Source organism: Chiloscyllium plagiosum, chromosome 36 (genome assembly GCF_004010195.1).
Source record: "Chiloscyllium plagiosum isolate BGI_BamShark_2017 chromosome 36, ASM401019v2, whole genome shotgun sequence".
Lineage (NCBI taxonomy): Eukaryota > Metazoa > Chordata > Chondrichthyes > Orectolobiformes > Hemiscylliidae > Chiloscyllium > Chiloscyllium plagiosum.
The window spans coordinates 34,323,368-34,346,305 of NC_057745.1; the positions used below are offsets into that span (position 1 = coordinate 34,323,368).

General features: G+C 42.5%; 1 protein-coding gene across 1 annotated transcript in view; it reads right to left on the minus strand.

Annotated features, from left to right (window-relative positions):
- The window catches only part of adamts17 (ADAM metallopeptidase with thrombospondin type 1 motif, 17), a 655,987-nt gene that overhangs the window by 72,798 nt on the left and 560,251 nt on the right, over window positions 1–22,938 (minus strand). The window contains exon 20 of the mRNA XM_043677648.1: window positions 13,705–13,909. Coding sequence (XP_043533583.1) covers window positions 13,705–13,909 — 205 coding nt within the window. The remainder of the gene's footprint in view (window positions 1–13,704; window positions 13,910–22,938) is intronic.

The following is a 22,938-nucleotide window of genomic DNA, read 5'->3' on the forward strand; positions in this document are numbered from 1 at the left end:
TCCTTCTTATGTGGTGATCAGAACAGCACACATTACCCCAGCTGTGGCCTAATCAAATCTCTAAACAATTTTAGTATCACCTCCCTGCTCTTGTATTTAATGTCTTAGCTAATAAAAGCAAGTAACTCATATGCTTTCTTAACCACCTTATCAAAGTTCCCTGCTACATTCAGGGATCTATGAATGTGCACACCAACATCCTTCTACCATGTACCATATCAAAACCTTGCTGAAGACCATGTAGATCACATTAAATGCATTACACTCATCAACATTCCTGCTTACCTACTTAAAACAAAATTGATCAAATTTGTCAAACATGACCTTTCCTGAACTGAAACATGCTGAGTGTTCCTGGTTAATCGTATCTCTTCAAGTGTAAATACATTCTGTCACCCAGTATTGGGTGTACCGAGATAAAGTGATAGCCCAGAGTGGCATCTTTCACAAAGCATACAGAATCATAGAACACAGAACAGTGCAAAACAGGAGCAGGCCCTATGGCCCACTGTGTCTGTGCCAATCACAATGCTATTATGAACTAATCCCATTTGCCTCCACGTATACCTCCAATCACTGCCTGTTCATATGTCTGTTTAAATGACTCTTAAACATTGCTATTATTAATGCTTCTATTACCTCCACTGGGGAGGCATTCCAGGCACCTACAACCCTTGTGCAACCATTTATCCTTGCACATGTCCTTTAAACTTTCCCTCTGTCACCTTTAACCTGTGCCCTCTAGTATTTGACATTTCCACCCTCGGAAAAAAAAATCTAACTATCCACTTTATCCATGCCTCTCATAATTTGATATACTTCTGTCAAGTCCACCCCTCAGCCTCCAATGTTCTAGCAAAAACATTCCAAGTTTAGGGTGTAGGTTTTCTCGCTGAGCTGTAGGTTTGATATCCACACGTTTCATTACCTGGCTAGGTAACATTATCAGTGGCAACCTCCAAGTGAAGCGAAGCTGTTGTCTCCTGCTTTCTATTTATATGTTTGTCCTGCATGGGGATCCTAGGGTTTGTGTTGATGTCATTTCCTATTCGTTTTCTGAGAGGTTGATAGATGGTATCTAGATCTATGTGTTTGTTTATGGCGTTGTGGTTGGAGTGCCAGGCCTCTAGGAATTCTCTGGCATGTCTTTGCTTAGCCTGTCCCAGGATAGATGTGTTGTCCCAGTTGAAACGGTGTTTTTTTTTCTCCGTGTGTAGGGCTACGAGGGAGAGAGGGTCGTGTTTTTTTGTGGCTAGCTGGTGTTCGTGTATCCTGGTAGCTAACTTTCTTCCTGTTTGTCCTACATAGTGTTTCTGGCAGTCCTTGCATGGAACTTTGTAGATGGCGTTGGTTTTGTCTATGGGATGTACTGGGTCTTTTAAGTTTGTTAGTTTTTGTTTGAGAGTGTTTGTGGGTTTGTGTGCTACTAGGATTCCGAGGGGTCTTAGTAGTCTGGCTGTCATTTCTGAAACTTCTTTGATGTATGGTAAGGTGGTTAGGGTTTCTGGCTGTGTTTGGTCTGCTTGTCGTGGTTTGTTCTTGAGGAATCTGCGGACTGTACTTTTTGAGTATCCGTTCTTCTTGAATACGTTATATAGGTGGTTCTCCTCTGTTTTCCGAAGTTCGTCTGTGCTGCAGTAGGTGGAGGGTCATTGGAATCGTGTTCTGATACAGCTTCGTTTGTGTGTGTTGGGATGGTTGCTGGTGTAGTTAGGTATTTGGTCAGTGTTTGTCGGTTTTCTGTATACGCAGGTTTGTAGTTCTCCATCGTCCGTTCGTTCAACTGTGACGTCCAGGAATGTGAGTTTGTTGTCGGTTCCTTCCTCCTTGGTGAACTTTATGCCTGTGAGGGTGTTGGTGATGTTAAATGTCTCTTCTATCTTGTTTCGATTTGTGATTACAAAGGTGTCATCTACGTAGCGGACCCAGATTTTTGGTTTGATGGTTGGTAGGGCTGTTTGTTCTAGTCTTTGCATTACACTCCAATCCAGGCAACACCTTGGCAAAACTCTTTTGTACTCTATTTATCTCTCTTCCCCCTTTTCCCCACACCCCACAGTCCTGATGAAGGGCTTATGCATGAAATGTCGAATCTCCTGCTCCTAGATGTTGCCTGACCTGCTGTGCTTTTCCAGCACCATATTTTCTGACTGTTATCTTATCATCATGGTCAGTTATTTCTGACTAGTGAGATGGACCACTTGACTTCAGTGATTACCAGTGAGATTGTAGAATGTCTGAAAGCACACTGCAGTTGATATACTACTCCAGACCTTGTAATAAATTAAAATTGTCCTCAATTCGTGAGTGAAGCCATTTCATTAATGTTTGGGAAATTCTGCACGATACAGCATTTTCACACTATCTCGAGTCAAGCAGAAAGGGTGAGGCTAATTTGAAAATCACCAAAAGGATCACAGAAGAGGTGCAGCAAATCCAGCATAGACTTGTACAAAGCAATCCTTTAGTGGAGAAATATACCTACTGAAGATATAGGAAGTAATCCCTTGAACAATTAATGTTGTGCCATATACAAACTATTTTTCCGATACCAAAAGTACTGAGATATGAGTAACAAAATCTAAGTGAATTGACAGTAAGTCAGATTTCAGTTTGATAAAACTGCCAAATGATTGCCTGAACTGAGCAGCGGAGGGCCAGAGTACAAATATTGAACACTCTCAAGAGTCTGAACATGTAACAACTTTGAACATGTGCAGAGTGGTTGTAACCTTGATTGTACATGGTGAAAATGAATGACTAGTTATATGATTGCAACCACAGACATATCCATAAAGAAGTTGTTCATTCTCTACAGGCAACTGCTCAGTAAGATGCGATCTCACTATCTGTGCTGAGTACAAAATCATCATCAGTCCCAGAGGTCAACTGTTCCCTAAAAATGGAAATTTATCAGTAGCACTTACCATGGCAAGAACACAATCTCTTGAACATGAAAAGTGATTGTTTGGAAAAATGCATTAGTATTCAATGATTTATATCCCTCTTCTAAGTGCTTCCACTTCAGTTTGTTGCAGCTATTAAACACATTATGTAAAACAAGGATAGTCAAAGCACAATTGTAATTTTGCAACATTTGATTTTTCTTTGCAATCTTAATCTTAGGGATTTGAAAATTCAGATGAATATGTTCCTTCCTTTGAGATTTGCACACAGACTCCTGGAATTAAAAATAATATGCATCTTTATAATGTGCAAAATGAATAAATCAATCGAAATCTTGAAGTTTGAATTATTCCTCTCACTAGCTAAAACTTTATGGAAATAGGATTTGTCATGGCAATCTGGGCTGCTGTCAATTTTTAAACAAATGGGTGAACCGAAAGGAACACGTAGCAAACAAAATGAAAGAATAAAAACTGTGTTTTTGGATGTCTGATCTTTCTCAGTTTTATAGCACAAATTTCACTTCTGGCGATTGCTGTGAAAATCACATTTATCCTCGCTGAAGGGTATGGCAGAACAAATACTGTTGCCGCCCAATTTTGAGCTGGAAATCCAAAATTGAAAGCTATAAAATTTTACTTAATAGGAGCTATTCTCCCTGAAGTTTAGATAGACAATAGATTAGATTAGATTACTTACAGTGTGGAAACAGACCCTTCGGCCCAACAAGTCCACACCGCCCCGCCGAAGCGCAACCCACCCATACCCCTACATTTACCCCTTTAACCTAACGCTACGGGCAATTTAGCATGGCCAATTCACCTGACCCGCACATCTTTGTGGACTGTGTTGTGTTTGCACGTTCTCCCCGTGTCTGCGTGGGTTTCCTCCGGGTGCTCCGGTTTCCTCCCACAGTCCAAAGATGTGCAGGGTCAGGTGAATTGGCCATACTAAATTGCCCATAGTGTTAGGTAAGGGGTAAATGTAGGGGTATGGGTGGGTTTCGCTTTGGCGGGTCGGTGTGGACTTGTTGGGCCGAAGGGCCTGTTTCCACACTGTAATCTAATCTAATCTAATCTAATCTAGACAATACTTTTTAATAAACTTCACCATTTTCTCAGGGATGGGGAATTGAAAACTAGAGGGCATAGGTTTAAGGTGAGAGGGGAAAGATTTAAGAAGGTCCTGAGGGGCAATTTTTTTCATGCAGAGAGTGGCATTCATACAGAATGGGCTGCCAGACAAAGTGGTTAAGGCAGGTTCAACAGCAATATTTAAAAGTCTTTTGGCTAGGTACATGGATGGAAAGGGTTTAGAGGGATATGGACCAAATGCAGGCAATTGGAACTAGCTGAGTGGGCACCATGGTCAGCATGGGCCAGTTAGGGGCCAAAGGGCCTGTTTCCATGCTGTATTACTTTATGACTCTATGACGCTATTAGATCTATGTAAGTATAATACCTATATGAAAGCAGAGGAACAGTGGAGAAGATAGTTCAGGTACTGTTTTTACTAGCAGGAGACAGACATGAAAACATGAGAAATTCAAGCTGCAGAGATCTGTACAAGCTCTAGCCTGACTTATCTGTACTTGAGGGGCACATGTTTAAAGTTTCATTCTTCTTTACTCATCTAGAGGGACATTTTGACTCATTGCTATCTCCGGACTCTCCCACTCCCCATAGAAAGCACCAAACTGCTGCTTGGTCCTGATGACAATCTACAAGAATGTTAACCTAAGGGAGGCCATGGATGTGATCCCATAGCAAACAAAAGCAGAAGGTGCTGGAGAAACTCTCACAACCACATGTCTGTCATTGCAAGTGGAATATGTTGTCTCTCCAGACTGCCCAAGCGGTCTATGCACAGTCATTTGGGGGGTGAGTGGGGTTGGGGGAGGTGGGGGCAAGGTGGAGGAGGGACAGACTATTGTATAAAGTGATTTTTCAGAGAAGGGTTGATGTTACATCAAGCTCTACTAATCTGATAATGTCATACAGTGTCAGGTGGGGAAAAAAGAAGTCGTGGTCAAAATCCTGATGGAGACAGATGTGGTATAACTGCCTCCTGATAATGTACTGCTAGGTAACAATAGATAGAGGTTATATTAGTTCAACGAAAGAATCAAAAGCCACACGTTGTTAGGACAAATGGCTCTTCTTGTTAAGATACATTAGTGGCTCAAACATTACCACTGTTCATCAAATAGGCCCTTTGACCCAGTGTAAAAAGGAAGATCAGTGCTGGGCCTTTGTGGTGCAGTAGTAATGTTCTACCTGTGCGCCAGGAGGCCCAGGTTCAGCTCCAGAGGTATGTAACAATATCTCTGAACAGATTGATTAGAAAATATCTGGAACGGATACTGGTGCCAGAACTCTACCTCAACCATGAGTTGGGATTAGTTGGTTTCACAGCACATACAATGTGGTGATTAGCACTGGGCATTGTTGCTGAAATACCTCCAGGTAACTATGATAGAACACACCCACTGGATCCAGGAGAAAAAATGTTCAGAATACAAGTGAGTTTATCACTTTAAGAATACTCACACAGATATTCAGCTGTAATTGCTTGAACAAACAAGCAACCAAGATGATTCATAGAAGGAACAACATGGCCAAAACCTCTACTTCAAACCTGATGAGGAGCAATGTGAGCTAATTAGAGTCATAGTCATAGTCATAGAGATGTACAGCATGGTAACAGACCCTTCGGTCCAACACGTCCATGCCGACCAGATATCCCAACCCAATCTAGTCCAACCTGACAGCACCCGGCCCATATCCCTCCAAACCCTTCCTATTCATATACCCATCAAAATACCTTTTAAATGTTGCAATTGTACCAGCCTCCACCACTTCCCCAGGCAGCTCAGTCCATACACGTACACACTTGGCAGTGATAGAGTCCTTACAACCCTTGAAATATCTATAAAGGCAGTCCCAATTCAAGAGTTGGCTGGGATGCAACTGTCTTCAAGCTCCATGACTGACGATGAAAATCTCTGATAGACATCGGGCAAAACTTTAAATTAACGGGCTAAGAACTAGGCTTGTAATGATAAAAGGTAAATAAGGAATACTTACCGTTCACAATCAGCATTGCTGCCAAAATTAACTTATTTAGAGACAAGTGTAATGCATAAAGTATGGCTACTGTAGTCAAGTTAAGGGATCTAATTTATAATCAGGTGCAACACTGGGAATGTTGTTGAGCAAATTTAATGTTACAAAAGGTCAACTTAAAAGATAAAGAAATAGTGTAAACAGTAGAATGGTTGGAAAACTGTGATAAGAATAAGAGATCAATAATTTAAAGTGCAACTTTTGCAAGAAGACTTATTAATGCCACAGCACGAAAACTTTGTTGTGTATTGGCTTATAAATGGCAGGTAACTGTGCATATTGACTGTGATAAAGCATGAAACTGTTGGCTGCAAAAGCTTTCATTCTGACTACAAAAAGTCAGAAAAAAAAAGTAAGTAGAACACAAATACAGCTTTGATATTTTACAGAAGTTAAAGTATTATAGTGCTCACAGGAGAAAGTTTAACATTTCATCAACTTCACCAACACCTTCCACCCAGACCTCAAGTTCACCTGGACTATCTTGGACACCTCCCTCCCCTTCTTAGACCTCTCCATCTCCACTTCCGGCGACTGACTCAACAGGGACATCTACTTCAAAGTAGACCCTGAATCCCACAGCTAGCTGGACTACATGTCTTCCCACCCACCCCTCCTATTTTTATGCTATCCCTGACAACCAATTTCTCTGCCTCCGTTGCATCTGCTCCCAGGAGGATCAATTCAACTTCAGAACATCCCAGATGACCTCCTACTTCAAGGACTACAGTTTTCCCTCCCACGTGGTCAACAATGCCCTCCATCTCCTCCACATCCCACACTTCCACCCTTGAACCCCACCCCAACAACAGCAACAAGGAAGAACACTCCTAGTCCTCACTTTCCACCCCACCAACCTCCAGATGCAATGCATCATCCTCCGCCATTCCCGCTACCTACAGTCAGACCCCAACACCAGACGTATATTTCCCTCCCCACCGCTATTAGCATTCCACAGAGACCATTCCCTCCACGACTCCCTTATTAGGCCCCCGCCCCACCAACCCACCGTCCATTCCGAGCACCTTCCCTTGCCAGCACAACAGTGAAAAACCTGTGCCCACACCTCCCCTCCTCACCTCCATCCAAGACCCCAAAAGATCCTTCCACATCCGGCAGAGATTTTCATGCACATCCAAACACCTCATCTACTGCAATGTGGTCTCCTCTACATTGGGGAGACAGGTTGCCAACTTGCGGAACGTTTCAGAGAACATACGCACTAAGCAACCGCATCGCCCTGTGCCTGATCACTTCAACTCCCACTCCCACTTTGCCAAGGTCATGCAAGCCCTGGGCCTCCTCCACCGCCAAATCCTAGCCATCCGACACCTGGAGGAAGAAGGCCTCACCTTCCGCCTTGGGACCCTCCAACCACACAAAATCAATGTCGACTTCACCCATTTCCTCATCTCCCTTCCTCCACCTCATCCTATGATCCAACCCTCCAACTCAGCACTACTCTCTTGAACTGTGCTACCTGTCCATCTTCCTTCCCACCTATCCACTCCACCCACCACTCCAACCTACATTGTCACCCCCCACCTTCATTCACCTACCGCATTCCTAACTACCTTCCCCCAAGCCCCACCTCCCTTCCATTTATCTCTCAGCCCCCTTGGGCCCCTGTCCCCCCACATTCCTGATGAAGAGCTCATACTCAAAATGTCGACTCTCCTGTTCCTCGGATGGTGCCTGACCTGCTGTGCTTTTCCAGCGCCACACCTTTTGACTCTGATCTTCAGCATCTGCAGTCCTCACTTTCACCTAAAATAATATAGTATTGCTATAATACAGATTTGAAATCTGTATTAGAAGAAAAGTAATACAATGTTGCTTTACTGAATGCTTTAAAAGCTTGTAAAATGAAGTAAGACAACATTGCTATACTGCAGAATTTATAATGATAGAATCCCTACAGTGTGGAAACAGGTAATTTGGCCTAACAAGTCCACACACGACCCTCTAAAGAGTAATCCACCCAGATCCATTCCCCTACCCTATTACTCGACATTTCCCCTAACTAATGCACTTAGCCTACACATCCTTGAACACTATGGACAATTTAGTATGGCCAATTTGCCTAACCTGCACATCTTTGGACCGTGGGAGGAAACTGGAGCACCCGGACAGTCACCTGAGGCTGGAATCAAACCCGGGTCCCTGGCGCTGTGAGGCAGCAGTGCTAACCACTGAGCCATTGTAATCAGATACACCACTGAATTCGCTATGGTATCTAGAATTAGCCTAGAATATGCACCTGTAAAGGGCAAATAAAATGATCAAATTCCAGTGAAACAAGTTCTGAAATTATGCCTGGCCCAAAAGGGATGGTAGACCCTTTAGGTGGTATTACATTTGACAGATGTAAATTGTTGTACAAATGATATTTTATGCAAGGTTTCCAATCTGCATTAATCAATGGTGGATAAGCAATTGAAGATTTTAATTAAACACTACTGTTATTGCAACAAATAAAAACAAAAATTGCCAGAGAAACTCGGCAAACTGGGCAGGATCTGTGAAGAGAAAACAGTGTTAACGTTGAGTCCAGTGACCCTTCAAACAGCAATTTCTGTTTTTGTTTGTTTCAGATCTCCAGTTCCTGGTTTCATTATATTACTGTTACTGTGGCCTACCATCACATTATTGTCAAGTCTCTCACTATCACGTTCAAACGTTAATTTGAATTTCAATTTATTTATAATGTCTGCAAAATCCAGGATGCTCACTCTTGTATTTGTTCCATTCCTAACTAGGTTCATTTCTTGTACTGGCGTGTAAATTCCAAACCCGCTTGGTGAGTTCTGTTCAAGATTACATCCACAAAGATTTTAATAATCTTAAAATAGTGGAAGGAGCAACAATGGCTTCATGCTCTTCCAAGTCAACAGACCTGACCTGATAGTCAAACTACTGAATGCAGGAGCATAAGAATATAATTGGAGCAAAGGTACAGCATTCAAGATAAATAGTCAACATTTGAAATTTACAAGAACAAACTAAGAGCTATTTTCTTTCCCAAAGCAGGGTAGGAACAGGAAGCTGGGAAGATAAGACAAGGTACCCCATATATTGGTGCAAGTAAATTCATACGTTTGATCAAATCTGTAACTCAAACAGGACAATGTAAAGACAGACTTGAGTCCAAATGGAACAGCATGTATAGCTACAGCAAGGAAATGATAGACCAAAAACCAGAGAAGCTAGGTCACTCACTCGTCATCACTAAAGAATTTCAAGTCTAACTGTTAGACATATTAGAAGGATTGTCTAGAATTGCAAATACTCGAGCTGACTAGCAAAAGGCTTGGTGCTGCCAAATGCAGAGGTGATTTTTCTGAATTAGTTTAGCTGGACCTAGAGAAACCTTTTAAGTGACTAATCACAATTGTTTTTCGTAGTATAGCCTCTTTAAATCTTGATTATTTGAGGGAAGGTAACCAGTGCAAGGCTGGATACAGAACTGAAGATCAGAGGCTGTGCAAAAAAAAAACTATTGTCGAATCAACCTGTTCAGATACGTTATTGCACATGTCTGGAACAAGTGAGATTTGAACCCTGACCTTCTGGCCCACTGCACATCAGAATCTAAATTAGAGTCAGAGAGATGTACAGCACGGACACAGACCTTTCGGTCCAACTCTGACCAGATTTTTTTAAAATTTCAAAAATATACTTTATTCATAAAATTATTTTGATATCTATACAATTGGTGATGCCATACATACATATACATTCCAATTCTTTACATACAGAGATCAGAATTAATCATTCCTATGTACAAACCTGTACATTGACTATCCAGATATTTTGCTGAGGTGTCAGCGGAGCTAATTACTGAGTGGGCCCCCTGTTCTTCGTTAGGCAGGCAGACCTTACACGGTGGTCTTTCCCCACCGGGCCTTGGCGGCAGCTGCCCCAAGCTTCAGCCTCTACCACTTCCTCTGGCAGCTTATTCCATACACGCACCACTTTCTGCATGAAAAAGTTGCCCCTTAGGTCTCTTTTATATCTTTCCACCTCACCCTAAACCTATGCCCTCTAATTCTGGATTCCCCCACCCCAGGGAAAAGATTTTGTCTATTTACCCTATCATGCCCCTCATGATTTTATAAACCTCTATAATGTCACCCCTCAGCCTCTGATGCTCCAGGGAAAACAGCCCCAGCCTGTTCAGCCTCTCCCTATGGCTCAAACCTTCCAACCCTGGCAACATCCTTGTAAATCCTTTCTGAAACCTTTCAAGTTTCACAACATCTTTCCAATAGGAAGGAGACCAGAACTGCACACAATATTCTATTGCCCTAACCAATAGAATATAGAACATAGAACATTTCAGCGCAGTACAGGCCCTTCAGCCCTTGATGTTGCACCGACCTGTGGAACCAATCTGAAGCCTATCTATCCTACACTGTATCCTACAATGTCCTGTAGAGCTGCAACATGACCTTCCAACTCCTATACTCAATGCTCTGACCAATAAAGGAAAGCATATCAAATGCCTTCTTCACTATCCTATCTACCTCTGACTCTACTTTCAAGGAACTATGAACCTGCAGTCCAGCAACACTCCCCAGGACCGGCTCGAAGGTAGAAGACAGAGGGTGTGGTGGACGGTAGCTTTTCAGATTGGACGCTTGTGACCAGTAGTGTGCCACAAGAATCAGTGCTGGGTCCATTGTCATTAAAACATCTGTCTTCAAATTCCATTAAAAAACATCATGGACTGTTTCAATGATTGTTCATGTTCTGGTGCTTCATCTTGCTTTCTTGAGACTATACTGCCCGGATGCTTGGAAATTGCATGCTAGCATTTCTCCAACTTTGCACAAACAGTATGCTTCAGCAAGGCAGTATTGTCACTAAGGAGAAAGTCAGGACTGAAGATGCTGGAGATCAGAGTCAACAGTTTGGAACTGGAAAAACACAGCAAGTCAGCATCTGAGGAGCAGGAGAATCGATGTTTTGGGCATAAGTCCTTCATATGCAGTCCTCACTTTCTCTGACCTAATCTTGATGAAGGGCTTATGCCTGAAACATCGATTCTCCTGCTCCTTGGATGCTGCTTAAGTATTGTCATTGAGTTTGTTTTCTGAGCTCTAATTTGGCTCAGTTGCACCAAGTAATAATGCTTTTGGGTTCCCTTCACCTTCAATTACAGCAGTACTGAACTATTAGTGACACATAACTTCTGTACTTTTCTAGGTGCTAACTTAAACAATTAATTGCCTTTTTCTTGAGTTCTAACAGCATAGAGTCATCTAACAGTTCTTGACTACTCAAGAGTCCCCGGCTATATCGACCAAGTGTAGTTTAGTTCACGTTTTAGCAGTATAGTTTAACAGTTCATTTCTGCTTAGAGCTTGCTTCTGTCTTTGTTTGCCCTCTTCAACTAATTTTGAACCAGGAACTGCTCTTCTACAATTTCTAAATTTTAAAAAATAATTATATATTTATTTCTAAACCTTCTAAAAACCATACAAGTAGCTCTGCTCTTGTTCTAACACAAAATTTTATGCAACTAACGTTTTGGAGGGGTCGAATATAGCAAATTCTTGCAACTGCTTGTCTGCTGAATGTTACAATGTGGTCAAGTGTTAGTTCCTGTATTACAAATTGTTACAAAAAAGGAATTGATCGTAATTGTCATTTCTATTACCTTTCATGGCTGCACTAGCATTATCCTGATTAAATTAACAAAAATAAAATCACTTAAAAGCAATGTAATTATGACATAAAGGGGGGCATTTTTTTAAAACAACTGAAAATAGGTGTTTAGTACACCCAAATCACTGAAGGCCAAATGAATTTCTTGGACAGAGCATTTTAGGGGAGTCTGCTTTAGGAACTTTGTACAATTCTACAAACTTCCACTGACAGGACAGTCAGCAACTAGAGGACACAAAATTCAGAGAAATTGTAGAAATGTCAGGTAGACAATGATGAGAAGAACTTACTGTTTTACATAGTGATTTGTTGCAATGTTGAACACTGTCTGAAAGTGCAGTGGAAGCAGATTCAGCTGTAACTTGCAAAAATGAAACTGGAAAATAATCACTGACAGGGCTATGGGGAACACAGGTGTACACTAGCTCTTTTAGAAAACTGAGCCAGGTACAAAGGATTGAACAATGCCCTGTGATGTATTATTCTCTGAATATATTCTTCCATCATTTCTCTATGTTGGACCTCCAAAGATCCTACTTCTTTACTTAGTCACCTAGTACTGCCACTCCCAAAAAGGAATGGCTATTACTGGACAGTTTTCCTTCATTCAGGTGAGCCAGTATCTCACAAAATATCAAAAATGAAAAAGGCATGGAGTGCTGGAAATCCGAATTACATGGAAGAACAATTGGCATGAGGCTAAGGAATAAGAAAATGTTTAATCAGAATCTAAGGATCTGAGGGAAGAGAATCCCAGAATTATTAGGCTGCATAAAACCCTTTGCGTCTGTACTGGCTCCCTGAACATTTTGACTTTGTGTCCAACTCCTAACTTCTCCCCAGAATCATGCATATTCTTTCTATACAAATAATTATTGGCTCTCGAATGTCTCAATTGAATCTGCTTCCATCACACTTTGAGGCAGTGCATTCCAAACCCACTCATTTGTTTTTTTTTTTCTCAGCTCATACTTGCATCCTTTGCAAAACAAAACTGTGCCCGCTGATTCTCCATTCTTTTACGACTGGTGACTAACAAATCTACAACGTCACTAAAAAATAGCAGGTGAGTTTAAATCATTTTTTGGAATGCCCTTAAATTTGATAATTGTAGCTATCAAACTCCTGGAGAAGCTCCCTGGACTTGGCTTTCATAGACCCAAGTTGAACTTCTGCTTACATTGACTGCTGTTGCGAGGGAATCAGCCCTCCAGAACTGTAAACACGCTTACAAAATTACAACTAGGAGGAGTAGGCCATTCAGCCCCTCAAGCCTATTTCAATAAGATCATAACTGAACTGGTGGCAGCATCAGATTTGTTGTGACTATCTACCAATGTCTTCAAAGTCTTCAGGGACTTGGCTTCTACCATTCTCTGAGAACAGTTCTAAAGACATTTCTCCTCTTTTATATTTTAAGTGGGACACCCATTACATTTAAAGTGTGATCCCAGTTCAATTTCTCACATAAGGGAAAACATCCTTACAGCATTTACTCTGTCAGAGTTTCCTCAGGATGTGTCAAATGTCTCATTGAGATTACCTGTCATTCTTCTAAACTCCAATAAATACAGTGCCTAGCCTGTCCAACCTTTCCTCAATAGATAATCAGTTGAGTGAACCTTCCAAACCTGTTTTTCCTCCTTAATAAGATGATTGAAATTGTACACTATGCACAGTAAAGAGTAAAAAATGGAAATATCTTTCCTATATGTCAATAATGTTATAGAAATATTGGAAATGTGCTAACATGACAAAATTAAATACAGATTTATGCTTTAACTTTGCAATGTCACAAACAGTGTTATAAGAATTGAACGTGAGTTTTCATGTATAATCTCCGAAACTTTGCCAATGAGTGCAGACCGTCTAAGGATTGACAAAGAACTTATTTTCTTGCAAACACAATGATGTTATGCAGTGACAAATAAGATTCATCATTAGCATTTCAGAGTGCTAATACGAATTCATCTGTCCAGTCGTGATATTGAGAAGCACATACCTTAGACCAGTCTGAGGCTTCCCACAGGGTTAGACAATCACGCCCTTCACAGCCCTGTACTGTAGATGGCCTTGGACCAAGACAGTAGAGATTTCTTGTCTTGAAATATGTGCCATTTTGTAGCTGATAGACACAAGTCACATTCCGAAACTGAGTGCCTTTTCCACAGGTGCTGGAGCATGGAGTCCAGTCGCCTCCCACCCAGCTGCGGGAAAAGAAACCCATTTTAATATGTTAAAGCATGTCCAAACTTTTCTCATTAAAAAGTTCAGTGGACCAACTGAGTGCCTTCGGTGCTGAAAATTTATTTCCATTTGAGTTGTTAGAAATACAGAAAGAGCTCACAAATCATGCAAAGTATAAGCATTACAAAACGTGCAGAATAGCAAATTAATTTCAGTGTAGAAAGATATGAAGTATGGGGCAGGTTAGCTCATTTGCTTACATGACTACCACATTGTTCAGAATAACATCAATACCACAGGTTTGATTCCCTTCCCCGTTGAGGTATCCTCTTTACCTGTCCTGATGAGTGAAAAGCAATGGTAAGTCACTAATGGCAGGGATAAACTGCCGTGAGAAGGCACAGGTTAAAGCACCAGCAGACTCTCAGGCCCAGTACACGTAAATATGACAATCGTGAAAAGGTACCTTCTGTTTAGAAGAGGAAAGAGGACTCCTTTGATAAGAAAGGCAATGTTTATTGCAGGTGATAGTTATTTCACCAGTTGTCTGGAAGAGAGGATTTCAGGGTCCCTTTCAGTGCCCTTATTACACATGCTTTCCAGTTGTTCAATGAAGCATTGTATTATTGAATGATGGGCCCCAGGACCAGTGGCATGCGGCCCTTCAGTGGACAAGCTTAATTGGCCAGAGGTAGACTTCCCCCTACCCCGCAGTGTGTGTGGTAGGTTGTGGGGTGAGGGCGGGGGGGGGGGGTCAGTTTAGTCGTCACTCAGGAGTTAGATTAGATTTTTATATGTCTAAGTTTTCCTGGGCAGCTATTAACTTAACTGCAACTAAATTCTCCAATTTACATGGGCACTTTCAGAGGGTGCCAGACTTTTGGGGAATTGCCCAGTGGAATCTTCAATTACCTGACAAGATTTGCTAGGCCTGGGATTCCACAATGCCCTTTGCACAACTCCCACCAATGCTACAGAAGCAATGATCTGGCCATCAGAAAATCCAAGCCATAATGAGAATACATGTGAAGTTATTCACTTTAGCAGAGAACACCAGAGAGAGAGGCAGAATATTTCTTAACAGGTGATTGGTTGGTAAATGCAGGTGGCCCAGGTATGCATGTTAGGAGTCACTAAAAGTTAGCATTCACACACAGTAAGCAATTAGCAAGTACTGAAAACAATTATAACTAAGTTGATTTTATATTTTGTACTTTAATGTTGAGAAAGGAGAGAAGTGGCTTTAGCTTCATTTTATAGAGATGGTTTGAGAGATTGGAAGCACTATACTATGCAGCCTGAAGCCCTGTTTTGGCAATATGAGGTCAGAAATCACATGACACCAGGTTATAGTCCAACTGGTTTATTTGAAATCACAAGCTTTTAGAACAGTGCTCCTTCGTCAGGTGAAGTGATTTAAAAAAAATCACACAGGCACGGAATTTAGGGGCAGAGAGATCAAAAGATCATACAAAATGGTGAGAGTGGAATATTGACAGGCTGAATAGTAAGTCTCTGCAGGTGATCAAAAGTGTCAGATGGTGTGAGTAAAGTGTTAATAAATGTTTAGCAAGTGAAGGGATGACCTATATTCTGATTAATTGAGACAGAGAGATATTTACAAAAATTTTAAAGTATGTTAGTGCTGGAAACAAACCAAATGGCTGGAATGACATGCTGGGTATAAGAGTCGCATTCTGAGGGTCTAACCAAAGTAACAAGTAATCCAAAATTGTACAAACTAATTAAGGTAGTGAGATCATAACATCTTATCAAGGTGATGGTGTTAAAAGACAACAGTAAGGAAGATTTTACAAATACAAAACAGTATGGTGGGGATACTTGTGGCGTGACAATGAACCCAAGATCACAGGTGAGGATGTCTTCGTGGGGCAGACCTTGTCTATCGATTTCTACTTGGCAATTCTGTGGGTTGTTTTCTATCTGGAAAGCTGCCTTGGAGGACACTTAGCTGAAGATCAGGAGCTGAATGTCCTTGATCGCTGAAGTGTTCTTTGACTGGGAGGGAACATTCCTGTTTGGCAAGTGGGCAACACAGTGGCTCAGTGGTTAGCACTTCTGCCTCACAACGCCAGGGACCTGGATTTGATTCCAACCTCAGGTGACTATCTGTATGGAGTTTGCATATTCTCCCAATGTCTGCATGGGTTTTCTCCGGGTGCCCCGGTTTCCTCTCTCAGTGCAAAGATGTGTATGTTAGGTTAACTGACCTGTGCTGAATTGCCCATAGCGTCCAGACACGTGCAGGCTAGGTGGATTAGCCATGGGAAATGCAGGGTTACAGAGATAGGGAGGAGGAAGGGTCAGTATGGGATACCCTTCAGAGAGTCGGTGTGGGTTTGATGGGCCAAATAGCCTGCTTTCACATTGTAATAATTTTATGATTATTGCTCAGTATCCATTTATCCGCTATTGTAGCGTTTGCATGGCCTTGCCAATATACTATGCCTCAGGACATCCTTGCCTGCAGTATATGATATAGATAACATTTGCCAAGCTAAGGAGTATTTGCCATGTACGTGGTGGATGGCATTCCCACGTGTGATGGTAGCATCCATGTCGATGATCTGACATGTCTTACAGACGTTGCTGTGGCAGGGTTGTGTCGTGTTGTGGTTGATGTTGTCCTGAAGGCTGGGTAGTTTGCTGCAAAGGTCTGTTTAGGATTTGGCAGCTATTTGAAGGTGAGAAGTGGTGATCTTGGTGAGATGTTCGTCATCATCAAGGACATGTTGAAGGCTGTGAAGAACATTGCATAGTTTCTCCACTCCAGGGAAGGACTGGATGATGAAGGGTACTCTATCCGTCATGTCTGTGTCTGTTTTCTGAGGAGGTCATTGTGGTTTTTCGTGGTACGTTGGAACTTGCGATTGATGAGTTGAGCACTGCATCCCATTCTTATGAGGGCGTCTTCCAGCATATTTCAGTGTCTGTCGGATTCCTCCTCGTCTGAACAGATCCTGTGTATACACAGGGCATGTCCTTGGGGGAGGGGGTGGCTTCTTTAATATGTTTGGGATGGAAGCAGCAGTGTTCCGAAAGCTTATGATTTCAAATAAACCAGTTTGTCTATAACTTGGTGTTGTGTGACTTCTGACCTCGTTCACTCCAGTCCAACACTGGCACCTTCAAATTTTGGTAATATGATTTTTACATGATCCTTGCTAAATGGCCCATTTTTACACCTACATCTTATAGAATAAAAGATGACCTAATTGAGACTTACAAGTGTGAAAAGGTGGATGTAGAGAGGGTGTTCCCCATTGCTGCTGAGTTTTAAACCAGAGGCAGGTGATTGAATACAGCAGAGAATTTCTTCACTTAAAGGTTGGGGAATTCTTAGAATTCGGGCGGTGTGCGGTTCCAGCATCTGCAGTCCTCACTTTCGCCGAATTTTCAGAAATTCTTTACCCCACAGGGCTGTGGAAGCTACGGAGACTGTGCTGGAAAGGAGCATTAAGCTCAAAGATCATCCATCATCAATGATGGAGCAGACCTGACATCGGTTCTTCTCTAAGGCTTACTTTAGAAGGATGACCAAAACCACATGGAAGTCTCAGTACTGGAGTAACAAGAAAGATCTACTATATTGTTAATAGGATAGCAGGTTACAGTTGAATAAGACTAGATAACTCTATTACAAGATGAGTCGTACTGCATGTCTGATAAGAACAATCTTCCATATCCTGGGGATTACAGCCAACAGAGTCTAACTCAAGATTAGAGTGGTGCTGGAAAAGCACAACAGTTCAGGCAGCATCCGACGAGCAGGAAAATTGACATTTCGGGCAAAAGCCCTTCATTAGGAATGAGGCAGACAGTCTCTGGGGTGGAGGGATAAATGGGAGGGGAGTGGGGCTGGGGAGAAGGTAGCTAAGACTGCAGTAGGTGGATGGAGGTGGGGATAAAGGTGATAGGTCAGAGAGGAAGGTGGAGCTTATAGGTGGGAAGGAAGACTGGCAAGTATGACAGGTCATGAGGGTGGTGCTGAGCTGGCAGTTTGGAACTGGGGTAAGGTGGGGGGAGGGGAAATGAGGAAACTGTTGAAGTCCACATTGATGCCATGGGGTTGAAGTGTTCCGAGGCGGAAGATGAGGCGTTCTTCCTCCAGGCGTCAGGTGGTGAGGGAGTGGTGGTGGCGGAGGCCCAGGACCTGCATGTCCTCAGCAGAGTGGGAGGGGGAGTTGAAATGTTCAGCCACTGGGCGGTGGGGTTGATTGGTGTGGGTGCCTGGAGATGTTCCCTAAAGCCTTCTGCAAAAAGGCGTCCAGTCTCCCCAATGTAGAGGAGACTGCATCAGGAGCAACGGATACAATAAATGACATTTGTGGATGTGCAGGTGAAACTTTGATGGATGTGGAAGCCTCCTTTGGGGCCTTGGACCAGGGTGAGGGAGGAGGTGTGGGCACAGGTTTTGCAATTCCTGCGCTGACAGGAGAAGGTGCAGGAGGGGAGGGTGGGTTGTTAGAGGGCATGGACCACCAGGCAGTCACGGAGGGAACTGTCTTTGCGGAAAGTGGATAGGGGTGGGGAGGGAAATATATCCCTGGTGGTGGGGTCCGTTTTTAAGTGGCAGAAATGTCGGTGGATGATGCGGTTTATGCGGAGATTGGTTGGGTGGAAGGTGAGGAACAAGGGGGTTCTGTCATTGTTGCGGTTGGAGGGATGGGGTTTGAGGATGGAGATGCGGGACATGAATGAGATGCATTGGAGAGTATCTTCAACCACGTGGGAGGGGAAATTATGGTCTTTAAAGAAGGAGGCCATCTGGTGTGTTCTGTGATGGAACTGGTCCTCCTGGGAGCAGATACGGCGGAGGCGGAGGAATTGGGAATACGGGATGGCATTTTTGCAGGAGGTAGGTTGGGAAGAGGTGTAATCCAGGCAGCTGTGGGAGTCGGTGAGTTTGTAAAAAATGTCAGTGTTGAATCGGTCGTTGATGGAAATGGAGAGGTCCAGGAAGGGGAGGGAGGTATCAGAGATAGTCCAGGTGAATTTAAGGTTGGGGTGGAAATTGTTGGTGAAGTTGATGAACTGTTCAACCTCCTCATGGGAGCACGAGGTGGTGCCGATGCAGTCATCAATATAGCGGAGGAAGAGTGGGGAGTGGTGCCGGTGTAACTATGGAAAATGGACTGTTCTACATAGCCAACAAAGAGACAGGCATAGCTGGTGTCCATGCAGATACCCATGGCTACCCCTTTGGTCTGGTCCCAGCCTCATTCCTGATGAAGGGCTTTTGCCTGAAACGTTGATTTTCCTGCTCCTCAGATGCTGCCTGATCTGCTGTGCTTTTCCAGCACCACTCTAATCTTGACACACAAGTCAGCTGAACTGTTCAAAAAACCTCTACATTAACCCTTTCAGGCTAGCTGCCTTATACAACACAATAAAGACTTAAAAGGATGAGACTAAAACTAAGAGGTTGTAACTATCAGGAAAAATGAAACAGGTTGGTGAGGTGACCTATTCGTGACTTTTAAGATTATGAGAAGATTTGATAGGGTTGATGCAGAGAAAAAGCTTCCATTGCTGGGGTCTCCAAACGCAGAGGTTAGAGATATTTAATAGTCACCAATGATTCCATTACAAAACTCAGGAGAGACATTTTTACTCAAAGTGGTGAAAATGTAGAATCTGCCATCATGAAGTAAATGAGGTGAATAACATAGATGTGTTTAAGGAAAAGAAAGAAATCAAGAGATGAACTGCACTGGGAAATTTCTATTAGATACGTACACTGGTATATTTGAGCTGAATGACTAGTTTCACTCTTGTAAATGCTATTTAGCTTTATATCCGGTAGAAAAACTGTTGAGAAGAGTTGTGATAGATCAGTCAGTTGGTTAGCCCATACTAGAATTTTCTATTCAATTCTCCTCAAGTGCCAGTAACAGCATAATTTAGACTGTTTCAGTCATTTCAATCATGCACACCATTCAGATCCTTCGCACCATGCTTGCCAACACATTACAAGTTGAATGCTCAATATTTTAACAAAATTATTTGGAAAATGGCAAATAAGCTGTCTTAGAATTTTGTGCAACCAATATTTGTGCGATACTATAAGATTTCACTTGCATTGTGAGAGGCAATGCAGAATTTGGGATCCTAGAGATTAATGGAGGTGCAAAAGGAAGGAATAAGGTGGAGAGCTTGAAGGTGGAGGAAGAGGAGGTGGAGAAAGTGAATGAGGAGGCATTGATAGGAAGAGGAGGTGATGGAAGAGGAAGAAACAGGGAAGAAAGAGCAAGAGGAGTGGAGCTGGGAGATGGAGGAGGAGTCACAGTTCTTTACTGAAGAGGAAAGGAGACTGAAAATGTTGGGGATCAGCCCACTATGTTGAAGAAGTGCTTGCAATGAGATGAGATGGAAGCCCATCATTGGCATACTCTCTCCATCCAACAGGTTTCATGAAAGGATTGCTAACTGCGCTGTTGGGTGTGGCAGGGTAAAAGTGTGTTATATCTCACAGTAGATATGCAACATTCCTTTGAAGTGCATGCTCTTGATGTCATTACTGTATCATGGTGTATGACTTAATGGTATGAAGCTCTCAATCTCTACCTGACTGAGCTCTGTCCTCCTGCAGAATGACATGCTGAGGGAAACATGCTCCAGTACATTGGCACAGCTTACACATCAGACACACAAATGCCTGTGACTGTCATGTTTATATGTAGTTACCAGGGGCTGTAATAAAAGTTGATTGAGCTCTTCAGTGTTATATGAGCCACACAAAGGCATATGGGATACTTGTCTTTTGTAGTGATTGTAATGAGATCAGCAGAGTGGACCTTAAAGAATATGAGTTTCCTGATTTTGGCTGTTAATCTGGCCCAATCAGAGACCCCTGGCTGACAGATATAAACAAGAATGTTGGAGGTTCTGTTCATTCCGAGAGCTGACTCTGAGAAAGCTAGATCAGTGTCAAGGACTTTCCATGTGTAAATAAAGAGTGACTTGGCGATGGAATACTAGCCTCTGTGAAGTTTTTTCATTTTTATTAGCTGATACATAGAGTTTAAGAGCTGGAAACTCATATTCTTTGAGGTCCACTTGGCTGATCTCATTACAATCACTACAAAAGACAAGTATCCCATATGCCTTTGTGCGGCTCATATAACACTGAAGAGCTCAATCAACTTTTATGCTGAACTGTATAACAAGCTGGTTAGGCTACACAGAGTATTGTGTTTAGTACTGGAATCCACATTGTAGAAGGGACATGATTGATGTGCTGATGAGGGTGTAGAAGTGGTTTACCAGGACATTGCCTGAGCTGGAGAGTTCTAGTTATAAACTATGATTGCGATCCTTGCAGCAAAGGAGACTCAGCAGAGAGAAGACCGGAGATGTATAAAATTATGAGAGACATCGACAGGATAGACAGGAAGTAATCTTTCTCCTTGATAGATGAATCAATGACCGGGGGTAATATATTTAAGGTAAAGGGCACTGGTTTTGAGAAGATGTGAAAGTCATTTCACACAGATGATTGTGGGAGCCTGGAGCTCACTCTCTATATGGGTGTAGCAGAGAAGCCCATATAACATTTAAGAAGTACTTAGATGTGGTCTTGTGATGCCCAGGCATACAAGGCTATGGGCCAAGTGCTGGAAAATGGGATTAGAATAGTTAGGTGACTGTTTTTGGCTGGCTCAGACTCGATGGGCCGAAGGGCGTTTTTCTGTGTTGTAAACCTCTACAATTCTACAACATCTTAGTACACATCACAATAGAAAGATATAAGCACATAGGATAGGAGCAAGGGTAGGCTATTTGCATTCAATATAATCATGGCTGATCATTGAGTTCAATACCTTAATCCCACATCTTCCTATGTCCCTTAATCCCTTTAGCCACAAGAGCTGGTATTCCTCCTTCTTGAAAACATACCATGTTTTGGTTTCAACCACTTTCTGCCGTAGTGAATTCCTCACCATTCTCTGGGTGAAGAAATTTCTCCTCAGCTAAGTCCTAAAAGATTTACAACTTATCCTCAAGCTTCCTGAAGAAGGGCTCATGCCCGAAGTGTCGACTCTCCTGCTCCTTGGATGCTGCCTGACCTGCTGCGCTTTTCCAGCAACACATTTTCAGCTCTGATCTCAGCATCTGCAGTCCTCACCTTCTCCCCAATTATAAAGTCCCTGTTTCTGTAACAGACCTACACTAGTTCTCACCAAACCTTTTCTGTTTACATATCTGAAGAAACTTTAACAGTCAGTGTTTATGTTCCCTGCAAGCTTACACTCAAACTCTTCCTTTCTTAATCAATCGCTTGGTCCTCCTTTGTTGATCAAAACTGCTCCCAATCCTCAGGCTTTTCCTTGCCAATTTACCTGTTTTTTTGCATCTAATACTTTCTCTAACTTACTTCATAAGCCATGGTTTGGTCACCATTTCCTTTCAGTAGCATTTCCCAATTCATCATAGCCAACTCACACTTCATACCATACGGTGGCTCAGTGGTTAGTGCAGCTGCCTCACAGCACCAGAGACCCGGGTTTAATCCCAGCCTTGGACAATTGTCTGTGTGGAGTTTGCATGTTCTCCCTCTGTCTGCGTGGGTTTCCTCTGGGTGCTCTGGTTTCCTCCCACAGTCCAAAGATATGCAGGATCAATGAATTGGCCACGCTAAATTGCACGCAGTGTTCAGGGATGTGTAGGTTAGGTGCATTCATCAGGGGCGCCTAGAGGGTAGGGGAATGGGTCGGTGTGGACTTGTTGGGCCGAAGGGCCTGTTTCCACACGGTAGTGATTCTTATTATTAAGGCCATCATTGTTTCCCTTATTAATATTCAGGTCCCTAGTCTCAGAATAAATGAGCTCATTCTCCATTTTGATGAACGATTCTATCATATTATAGTCACTCATCGCCAAGGGATCTCTTACAACTACGTTACTAATTATTCCTTTCCCAGTGCATGATACCCAGTCTACGATGACCTGTTCTCTATGTATTGGTCTAGAAAACTATCCCATGTACACTCTAGGAATTCCTCCTCTACGGTATTGTGACTAATTT